Consider the following 11,932-nt stretch of genomic DNA (forward strand, 5'->3'; position numbering starts at 1 on the left):
CCGGCATGTAGGCTAGTTTTAAGTATGTATTTCAGATTGTAGAATGCACATAGATTAGTAGTAGTTTAGAATATAGATTTTTATATGTTTATATAGAGACATGCATGTTTCGTAGCGTAGTTCTTATTTTATAACTCTTTACCGGAACGTAGGCTAGTTTTAAGTATGTTTCTGTTTAATAGAATGTGCACACATATATATATGTTTCTGACAATGTAACTTTTATTTCTTTAATAATACAATATTGTATGTTTTATGTATTCGTTAGACTATTAGTTTTTAACTTCGTATATACTTATATTTCATAAATTGATAATATTGTATTTGTTGCATAGTATTATAAGCACTAACACTAATATTTACTAGTTTATTACATATCTAGCATATATGTTTATACTTATATGTAACTCTCCAAGTTGATTGATTAAAATATGTTTATATATACATGTATTTCTGGCGCTTCAATTATTTCCCTTTTTGTAGTTATTCTTATTTCCTGGTTTATTTGTTTGGTTCGTAACTCGTTCAATCCGTTAGCTTGTTTTATTTATTTTATTTTATACTGGTTGGATTTATTAGTCGCCCTCGCTTTGTTAATCCTTCCTTTAGTTTCGTAGCGCCGTGTGTTCGTTTGTGCATTCAAATCTTTATTCGCGCGTTTTGTATAGAATAGTTTTCTTGTTCTTGTTACGGCGCGTGCGGAGCGCGGGACGTGACACCCCCGCCCTTGGAGTTCAAATTTCCAAAGGAAATTTGACTGATGGTGTCTCTGAGTTCGCTCAAGGCGGACGTAGATGGCGTTGGTTGTTAAGTGACTACCGGTGTTATCGATATCCCTCGAGGTTGTGCTGTTTGATCATCGATATTTCGTTTTCTTTTGAGGTATAGTAGCAGGTGGGTAACTGAGTCGCTTATTGCTCCTAATAGGGCGATTCCACATCCGTAAGTTTCACGTAACTGGTATCCGTGTATGGCTATATCTATTATCGTCTTGATTAGTTTAAATATTACAAGTATTCCAAATATTGCTGCACTGACAGTTCCAAATTCCATAAAACCAATCCATAAGCTTGATACGGTATTTTTTGCTATTGTCGTTAATGTGTTTTCGTCCATCATTCCCAGGATGTTTACTGTTCCAGGGACGATTGTTTTTCCTGTTGCTCCTCTGGCCAATGTGTTCAAAACTGCAGATTTTTCTGCCGGGAACATGACGTGGTCCCGTAGTGCATCGAGGTCTTTTTGGGTATATATTCCGCTCGTGGCCAACGACGATGGTGCTGAATATTGCCACGTTTGGCGTACGTCCGGGCGGAGTTCCTGTGGTGCAATTGTTTCCATGGGTTTTGGTACGAATTTGTGCCAGAGTCCGTCGATATTGTATAGCGTAGGTAGTACCGCGCTACATTCTCTGTGGTTTCCGTGTTGCGTTAGGATGTGTGTTTTTGGCGTTAAAAATGCGGTGCGATTCCCTTGCCAAACGGGTAGCTCCGAGTAGCATTCTGTTGTATGTCGTACTTTTACTTGTACCGGAATGCATTTGACTATGTGGACTGCTTCTCCTGCGATCAGGGCCATGTGTCCTGGGGTTTTGGATATGGTATATGCAAATTCATCGGGCAGTAAGATTGCTAAGCTTAAAGCATTTTCTATTAGTTTCTTCTGCGTGGTACATCTTTGTGTCAGTATATCATGGTACAATGTTGTCATTTGTCGTTTAATATGTTTCTCTACGTAAATGAATTTTGAGTTGACGTATGCGAATATGTCCAAGTTTTCGACTGCTGTCTTGCTTTTGGAGATAAACGTATTTCCTCTTGTTGTTTCAACTATTTGGGGTGTTCGGTGGATAGTAGGGTATATCCACACAGTGGCTGTTCGCCGGTTTTAGTCAGTGCAAATGTTACTTCTTGCGTTGTTAGTGCGTAAACTGGTTGTGCTGATTCTCTGTTGGTTTTTATTTCCTGGATCTTTGTAGCAATTCCTTCATATAGCACATCGTACTGATCAAATTTGCATGGTGAGGGTGGTTGTGGTTGCCAATAAGTGTATCCGTCTTCAGCGTCTAGACAGTTTCCTTCGCTAAAGGTACATACTGTTCCTGATTTCAGTAGAATTTTGTTCGCCTCGATCCGTACTGGCACAACTGCTGATTTTAAACTTATCCTTACTGTTGCTTGTACGACGACCTTTTCCCAGCTCCCGTATGGGTCTACATACTGTGTTCCCTGGCAGCTGCCGTCGTCTGTTAGCTTGCCGGCTAGGACAAGCGACCTTGTTTCTGTTGCATTATCTTTTAGGCCAACTATAAGGTTTTGTGGTCCGAGTGAAAATGTGCCGTCTTGGTGCATCCTTGCACATTGTTGGTCGGTTGTTTCATGGAGGTATTCGGCGAATCCGTTATGCACTGCCGACGTGTGAAAGTGCATGCCACAGTAATATACAATTCGAGTTATTTGCACCTTGCATTGCCTTACGTTGGTAAATTCAAATTCTGAGAGTTGAAGTAGTTGTATATAAATATCTTGGGTTTCAGTCATTGTAGGCTGTATGCTGCAGTCCCCGATGGAGTTTAGAGAGATAGTGGTAACGTTGAGGTGGTTGCCATTGCAGTCATATCCTACCAGGCCGTATGCTATTTTGATGAGGGTAAGTACGATGACCAGGCGATTCATCTTCCTATTAACAATTTATTAAATTGTTTCTTACTCTCGAGTTTATTAGAAATAAGAATAATCTTTTATTATTATTAATATATATAAAAAAAAATTTATATTTATGTTTTTTTTTTTTTTTTGTTAAAACTTATTATCGGTGAAAATAAATACCATGAATGTTACCTGGGTTATAATTATATACGTATATGCATACGTATTGGTAAGTAATATAGATGAGATTTGTTTTATCGTTATAAATATATAAGTATATATTATCTATAGGAATAGATATTACAATTATAGCTTGTCTTTGAATATATATATATGTGCGTGTAATGGTAAATATGACGACTTATTTTACGAGTCACTCGGATTATCAATGGAAGTGAGTGTCATAGATATCGCCTACTTTACAACATGCGTGCATATATATATTGGTAAACATAAGTGAAAATTATATGCATAATTATAAATGTCGTTTGTTTACAGGTGGATAGCATCAGTATTTGGTCTTGTGCGTAGCATACAAGTACTTTATAGTTCTACGGCGCGGATTGCTATTCCTTGAACTAAAAAGTTTCTTTCAAGGTGAGTTAGATTAGTGTAAACGATCATGCATTGGAGGCATGATATAGCGGGTTGTAGGTCCGCTAGGTTTATATCACACATACGACAGTATGATATTCGTGTTCTTGCGGATACTCCGCATATGAAATGAGTGGGTGGGTCGTCACATAGGTCCTGGTGGTCTGGATCTAAGTTATCGAAACAGTCTTGACAAAGATGACCGTTATCTAAATGGTAGACAGAACGTATCAACCGAACACAGAGGCAAGACTGAACATCCTCCGTCGCTTCCAGATCGAATGCGGGTACGGGCCCGTCTGAGTCCTCTATGTTAGGGTCGATGAACTCGCCACCTGTTCTGGACATACATACGAAAACAGTTAATATATATATTTTATAATTTTTTATAAGTTTTGTTCGGACCTATCCCTTTGTACAAATACTGTATCCCTGTATGTGGTATAATATATAATATGTTATGGTTATGTTAGTTGTTGTTTATTATATATATTTTCCTTATCTCTCTCTTTTTTTTTCTTTTTTTTTATTATTTTTTTTTTTGTGTTCTGTACCTAGCATTGCTATTATAATGCTGTATTACATTGTATTAGCTATTATTTGTGTTGGGGTGCGTGCGACGAATTTTCAACATGGTCGCTTGCGTGTATCGTTTGTTTAATGTCAACAGTAGCGTGTTGTTGAAATAGTTAATTTGTTAATCATTATAGTTTATTTTGTAGTGTTTCTGTAATATTGTTTGTGTTTCATGATATTGTGTGTGTCAATACCGTGTGCTACCTTAATGCGATAGCATAGATTGTGTTGTTTTCGAATTTCGATAGTCATTGTTTTGATTATACGTGACTCGCATTTATATAAATCTTGTTTAATTTAGTTAATTTTTTTTTCTTTTTTTTTGTGTATTGTGTTACCAGATATTTTGTGTAACGTAACTTTATTCCTTTGCACCGAGTTCAGTCATGTTGTTAATATTTAGTTAGTCTATCTTGATTAATTTCTAACCTATTCCTGTGTTTATTAACCTTTCTTATTTTCCCTATTAATTTATTATTGCATGTACTTGCTATTTGCTATTATTTTGTGTATGATATGAGTTAGTTCCCTTATTAGTGATTAAAACCTACTTGTTAGATTAACATTGTCTGTAATTCTTCAGATTCTACTCTTCCGATGCTGCATCACTTACCTAGATCATTCCCACAACATCACCTGATTCTTCGATATGCCTTGGATACTTACTACGGTTGTCTTCAATCGTCTTATATCTGTGGCCATAAAGGTACTGTTTAGTTTATTTAGTTTAATATGTGTATAATGCATTGTGTGTGCGACCGCTATTGTGTATTACAAAATCCACTTCTACATGTTAGATATAATAATATAACAATACTACGTAGATTAATACATAATAAGATATCCTTTTACTTTCAATTAATCTATCTTAATTATTTTCTAACCACTTTCTACACTTATCAGCTATTTTATTTCTTCTTGTTAATCTGCGACATTCATGCATGTACACTTCCTTGTATGGTGATTAATTGTTCACGAGGTAAGTTGCACTTCCACTGTTTTAGTTATTCGTTAAACTAACACGTTTTACATTCAAACAGTAATCGGAGCATTTGTAATAAACTTCTTTTTCTTTTCAGGTTTCCGCCATCTGTGTTGTTCGACGAACAGTGCCATGCTTCCATAGTATTGTTATAACATTTAGTACTGTTGTATTTTGCATTAAGGCAGTTGAAGTTAATTTGTTCATTTATTTTTCAGCTGGCTGTTGTACATGGTGTTTCGCAAACCGAGATCCATAACCTATTTTGCACGTAAACCTTCTCGTATGATGATTACTTGTTCACAAGGTAACTTTCACTTTCACTCTTTTAATTTTTATTGAATCAACACGTTGTATATTCAAACAATAATTGGAGTACACCTGATAATTTTCCTTTTTTTTCTTTTAGGTTTTCGCTATCTGTATTATTCGACAAACAGTGTCACACTTCCTTTTGATTTATCCACAATATAGTTATAACACTTAGTAACCTTGTATTTTGTACTGAGACAATTGAGACTAATTTATTCACTTATTTTAGGTAGCTGTCATACATTATGTTCCGCGAACAACGATCCATAACCTATACTTACACGTACACTTTCTTGTTTGTTGATCACTTGTTCGCAAGGTAACTTTCACTTTCACTCTTTTAATTATTTATTGAATCAACACGTTTTATATTCAAACAATAATTAGAGTACATATAATAATTTTTCCTTTTCTCTTTTAGGTGTTCGATATCTGTATTATTCGACGAACAGCACTACAACATACACTACTGCACTACGTTGCCCACTGAAATCACTTTATTCATTGCTTATTTCGGTTATGCGCTAGTTTTAACTTGTTTAAATGCACCGTTCGCGGAATCCCTTTTACTTCGATCTTGACGTTTTGGTTCTGCAAGATTTCTAGTACCTTGTATGGTCCAGTATATTGATCGGAGAATTTTCCTTTACTAGGTTCTTTTAGTAGATATATCGAATCTCCTGTTTTAAAATCTTGAGGGTTAATTCGTCGATCGTTAGTCTTAGTTTGGATTTTATCAAATTTTCTCTTGCCATTCGTTGTACAGTGTTAATTTTATTGAACAGATCTTCGAGATATTCTGCGCATGTTGGTTCCGTGTTCTCTTCGATTGTTACTTCACCAATAGGTTCTCTGGCTAGATGTCCGAAACTAATTTGTGCGGGGAGAATTTCGTTCCTTTCCTTCATTTTAGTTTTTATTTTGCGCCAAGACACAGGTTTACTGACATTGATCCAATTATCCAATTGCTTGCTAATAGCATTTAAGATACAAATTTTTGAGAGTGCCGCAGCCATATTAACCCAAAAATATTTTGTATATAGTATAGTGTGATACCATCCATATTTTCCTGGGGGAATCATAAGATCAGCACTACTTACTATGTTACCTACGTCAAATATTAGATGTAGTAACCAATAAAGTATTTTTAATCCAATTATAATCCAATGGCTAGCATATTTATTCAAGTTTTTATATATATCTTCGACTGGTGATTCCCTGTTTTCTCCCTTTTGATTTCTTTGAGCTCGTTGAACTTGCGTTTCTTCAGCTTGAAAATGTTTAGAATCCTTTTCCTTAGTTACCCTTTTTTCTTCTTCATTTATTTTATTCGCAGCACCTTTATTTTTCTCTACCTTTTCAGGATGAATAGTTTTACTGGAAGTGCTTATTATAATTAAATTATTATTTATTTGTATGGAACGTTTAGGAATATTTTTGGTAGATTTGGAATTATTCTTTGAATTTTTATTACAAACCTTTTTGCTTATAGATTCTGTTTTGGATTTAGGGATAGCTATATTTTTATTTTCTATAGTGTGATCTTCCTTGCAATTTAATGATTTGGCTTTGAGTTCGATAAAGTTTCCTTCTGATGGTTTTATAGAAGTTTTTGAGTGAGATGCACTCGCTATCTCTTTTCCTATTATGGTTGAAACATTCACGAAATTCGTGGAGTCTTGCTTTTGTATCTTTGCCAAGTCGAACGTGGAGAGGCGATTTGCACTTCCCAGCGGGTCCAATATCTCTGTGATGTTAGGCAGTGGATAAGCATTGCCTGTCGTCTCGTCGTTCAATTTCCTAGTTTCTGCTTTGTCTGAAAGTTCTTTGGCACTAACATTATTTATCTTGTTTGATAACTCAGAAAATTTCTCACTCATGATCCTGTCTATGGCACCGTGCGTCCTTTTATTATTTAACGTGACATTATCCCTTATCACAGCAACGGAATGGTGTTTGCATTGAAAAGTTGATTGGTTGAAATGATCAGCATCTCTCTTTTGATTTAGATCTCTATCGAGGTATTTATTTATGCGTTTTTCTTCCCAAGTTATTGCTCTTGTTTCTTTCCTGACATTTTCTTCTATTCCCGGGTTGTTTAGATGTTTCTGCGACGGCGGTACAAATCTCCAGTCCTGGCGGTTGTTTACAGTATAGATACTATTGTATGGTGGATGAGCGTTGTTTTGGTTATAATTATCCGAAGGTGTCGGACGTTGGTATCGAATTCTATTGTTCACTTGTTTTAATTCTCGTGTTGCTTTCACTGCTTAGCGGTACGCATCGTCCAAGGATTGGTATCCTGCTATCTTTACTCGTAAATACACCTCGTTTGGGAGCCCCTTAACGAAAGCTTCCCTCGTGTCTCGATCTATCCTATCTTGAAATACGGTGCCGTACTCGTACCTTTCCCCGTTCATTATCGCCAGCCTGAGATCTTTGACGCGTTCTATGTAGTCCAAAATATCTTCTCCCGGTCGTTGAAATATTGTAGCTAATTCCCCTTTATATTCGTTAACCGTTTTTCCCGGACTGAACATATCTTTTAATTTATTCCCGAAATCGTTTAAACTTATTACTTCTGTGTCTTCTACGGCGAGAAACGCGTGTCCGCGAAGCTTATTCGTTAATAATTTTACTAACTGAGATTCTTGATGCCTAGGAACCATGTTTCGTGCACGCTCGCATGCTCTTAAAAATCGAAATACCGAGGGTCGATGTCCGTCGAACACTGGTACTGTCTCTATTGCATCTTTTAACTTAATTGATTGGGGATTAACTTCTATCGGTATTGTCGCTTGGGAAATTATCGGCGATGATACGGGTGTCTTGATTTCCTTTTTTATTTTCAGTGAACGCACATCGTCTTGTAATTTATTCATTGTTGTACTCATGTCGCGAAAATTCGCATCCCATGCTTTAAGTTTTTCCGATAACATCAAGATCATGCCTTTGTCCAACGATTCTAATTTAGTCAACATTATTTCTTAGGTATATACTTTATCGATAATCGTGACAACTTTAATCCCTTGTGGAGCGAATCGAACCGTTTAAACCAACTTTAATCCTCCGTGGAGCGTATCCCACCGCTGCCACCAAAAATTTATTACTTTACTCTGTTACGTATCTATTTGTTTAAATCGATCAAATCTAAAGTTAAATTTTACTGAAAAATTTTTTTTTTATAGTTTGAGTTTTGAATTTAATCGGAAGGGAAATAAATTGAAATGATATTATTGTGTATTTAATACTGATTTAGATTTCTAATTAATACGGTAGTTGCTGCCACCAGAAATAGTCTAAGGACTATTTCAAAATATTTTATTTTTATTATTTTCTTTTACGCTTAATGTGTAGCGTTAACTGACGCTTAATGCAACTGGTAAACGAATTCCACTTTTCGGCTAACCTGCTATGCGCAGGGATACTAGCACGGGAGAGGATTAAAGCTGGGTAGAATAAATATTTTTCCTCGTTGAACGGATTTTTATTTGAATGTAAAATGGCTTAGGTTATTATATATATATTTTATTAGCTAGATAATATATATTTTAGCGTTGCTGGATTGGATAGGAATGTGAGATTTTTCGTTGTTTTATATAAATTTATTTTTACGTTTGACTTCTTCTTCTCTTTTAATTTCGCTGTAGTAGTTTGCCGTTAGGACCGAAACTCAATTCATTTACTACGATGGATTTTGTCACCACGATTTTCTTGCCTTTTGAGTTTAATAATCGGGGATGATTCTAACGATCCTCTCTGTGTGGGACTCGTGTGATTTCGCAAGCCTTGCCCAAAGACGGGTAATATTTTACCAACAGTGGGAGGAGGAATGCGAAGATCGATGGGTGTTTTCGATAAGCGAAAACACCGTTTGCACAAGCCAACACAGCGAACGATCCTTTGGTTAAATTCTCGAAGGGAAATTGTTCTGTTATATCTCTCTTACAATCGCATGCAATGATGGCAAGAATATCAGTTAATAGCAATGCCGGTATTGTTCTTAATTTTCGATTGACCCCGACGATGTATTTAATAGTCCTTTCTGTGCGGGACTTGTGTGATTTCGCAAGCCTTGCCCAAAGACGGGTAATATTTTACCAACAATGGGAGGAGGAATGCGAAGATCAGTGGATGTTTCAGTAGTTGAAAACACCGTTCGCACAAGCCGACACAGCGGACAACTCTTTTGTTAAAAGTTTAAACAATGATTCTATCTTCAAAACCGTTCACGAAAATAAATCGATATCGATGATAGGAAGTTCTAATTCAATTCTCGAGGGCAACGAGATTACCAGAGAAAAAGGAAGTTTTCAAAATTAATTTTCTTACCTTGAGGAGTAGGTGCTGTCTGGTGCCATTGCCTCAGCCGCTCCGGTGGTCGTCGAAGTTTTGTTGAGTTTATTATTTGAACTCGAATATAGTTTACTATCAACTCTTACTTTATTTATCTATTTTAATACAGACTGAGCAATTCACTTAGCTGGATTAATACCGCAATTACAATGCGCGTTTGTGTTTAAACGATGAAATGAGGACTTCAAAGATAAAATTTTCTTTTTACTTAGTCGCGACTCTCTTTTCTTGACCGAAAAAATTAAGACCCCGAAACGCAAAATACTATACAAAATTTCTAAACGCAGTGACGAGCGCAATAACGAACGTAGTAATAAATTAATAATGGGCCGTAATAACAAACGATCACAAGAATTATGAACAAACTAATGAGCGAAGAATAATGAGCCGTAAGGAATGAACACTATAAAAAATGAACGAACGCAAATTATAAGAAGAATGGACACTATAATAATGAACAAAGAATAATGAACCGTAATAAGAATGTTCACCAGAATAATAATGAGCGCTGCGCTATGTTGCTACGCTTATTTATAATGCCATCCCCCACGGGGTGGTGGTCCACTGGGGGTACGCTTCCGTGGGAATCGGGATGTTGCAGTTTGGGCTTCTTGGAATCGTACGTGACAAAATGCAAATTCCATATTTCGACTTAGTTTTTATCAGTCCTGTGTTCCGCTGAGCTAGCGTCTAGGAGATTTGAAGCATTCCACGCTGATCTAGTCCTTTCCACGAGAAACTTCCACGTGCTGTACCGTGGGAATTACCGGTGTTCTTCGGCGCGTGGAAGGGCTGGTGGCTGCAGCATCATTATCATTTCAATGTTTACTGGGTAAACACGCGCAACTCCGCTGCTCTCCCATAACAAGGACCTCCTCCTTCGAGTTGTTTTGCGTAAGTTTGGATGTTTGCATATTAAGGTTGTTTTTGTGATTTTGATTGTTTTTTCCTTTTTTGCTATTTCCCTAGGCTTCGGTGATAAACGTTCGAACAATGTTTGCGGAGTCGTTTCCATCAGAGGTTCCTTTCCAGACTTCCCTGGTACGTATTTAGTCTTGTTCTTAGTCCGCTTGATTCGTCCTGTTTCGTTTTATTTAAAATATACCGTGTTGTTCTCAGCCCAAGCGAAAGAGGGATTCCGAAGAACCCATGGGCGACTCGGGAGGACCAATCAAACGCATGCGGCCCTGTGATAAACCACGAGTATCAGAGTGGTTGGAGGAACTATTCAACATTGGTGCCGAGGCCGTGTCGAAATTGGGCTTTGACGATTTGGTTACTTTCGACGAGAATTTCTTCGATGCAGAGACCGTCGTATTGGAGAGGGAACCCCCCTCTGGTTGAAATCGTTGATACCGATCGTTGCGTGAAAGTTCGTTTTGCGAATGAAATTCCCGAAGAGGTTTTGGAGGCACATCTTCGTCACCATGCTTCTGGGAGAAAGGGAATTTCCCCTGTTGTGCGCTATTGGTGTATGCGTGAGTTCAGCGAACTTTATCCCGGAGCTCCTTGCTTCGATTTTGATTTAGTGTAGCTGCTTCAATTTCGTTGGTTCGCTGTTTGATGTTCCTTATTATTATTAATTTTTTGATGTATTTTGTTTTGTGTTCAATATATATATATATATGTCGCAGATGAAAGGAAAGCCGAAGCCCTTCCTTGGAAATTTTGGGAACATCCTCTAGTACCTTAGCCTAGATTTTATTATAGTTGTAATTGCTTAAGATTTGTAATAAGCGAGATTGGGTTCGAGGTGACAATCGGTCGCTGAACGTAGCCACGGTCCCGGGATGGATGTTTTATCTAACGGAGGTCTGGAGTGGTTGTATGTGTTTTCCGAGAAATGTGGTTGTGGCGGCATGCGGCCTCGAGAGCGGGCCGAGCCACGTGTGATGTTGCCTCGGAGGTGCCGATGCAATGGGACATACATTGTATTTAGTAATCAAAACTCCAGGCGGAAACTGCCTAGCAACGGCGTTTGGAACTTTCTCGATGCTTCCAACGAGTGTGCCTAGCAAGGGCGTTTGGAACCTTCTCGATGCTTCCAAACGGGTATAGAAAACAAAATGCAATCGTACAGGGAGAAAAATCTCCACGAGGCTGGCATTCTAGCGATTGCCTTGGAGAGTGATACATCGAGCATTTTCGACGATCGCATTTGCGTCTAAGTTAGTTTCGCTTAGTAAGGAGTTATCCCGGTGACCGTGGATTCGTTTGAACTCAAACATTGCTAATAGTATTATTTAATTTAATTATTCGTAGATCGTATTATTCATTAGGCTTAGTGTTCGTTAGACTTATTATTAGTTGTACTTATTATTTGTTAAGCTTAGTGATAGACCTGTATATACGTGTAAATAAAATCTCGGCTTTGTGAAACGATGGCTAGTCCACATGAAGAGTCGTCGCGCGCCCAAAATTCGAATCCTGATCCGACATATATATATATATATATATGTATATA

The 11,932-nt window shown here is 37.3% G+C and overlaps 1 protein-coding gene and 1 long non-coding RNA gene across 2 annotated transcripts; one reads left to right on the top strand and one right to left on the bottom strand.

Moving 5' to 3' along the window:
* Positions 1-1,252: 1,252 nt before the first annotated feature.
* Positions 1,253-3,233, top strand: LOC117216071. Its single transcript, XR_004489296.1, has 3 exons — positions 1,253-1,387; positions 2,537-2,649; positions 3,147-3,233. It is a non-coding gene; the product is annotated as an uncharacterized LOC117216071 (long non-coding RNA).
* On the bottom strand, positions 1,726-3,768 carry LOC117216070. Its single transcript, XM_033462593.1, has 2 exons — positions 3,329-3,768; positions 1,726-2,679 (listed from the first exon to the last, which is right to left on the bottom strand). The coding sequence occupies exons 1-2, from the start codon at positions 3,364-3,366 to the stop codon at positions 1,830-1,832; spliced, it is 888 nt and encodes a 295-aa protein (XP_033318484.1). The 5' UTR covers positions 3,367-3,768; the 3' UTR covers positions 1,726-1,829.
* Positions 3,769-11,932: the final 8,164 nt, after the last annotated feature.

This window comes from Bombus bifarius, unplaced genomic scaffold (assembly GCF_011952205.1).
Source record: "Bombus bifarius isolate JDL3187 unplaced genomic scaffold, Bbif_JDL3187 scf7180000010114_frag, whole genome shotgun sequence".
NCBI lineage: Eukaryota > Metazoa > Arthropoda > Insecta > Hymenoptera > Apidae > Bombus > Bombus bifarius.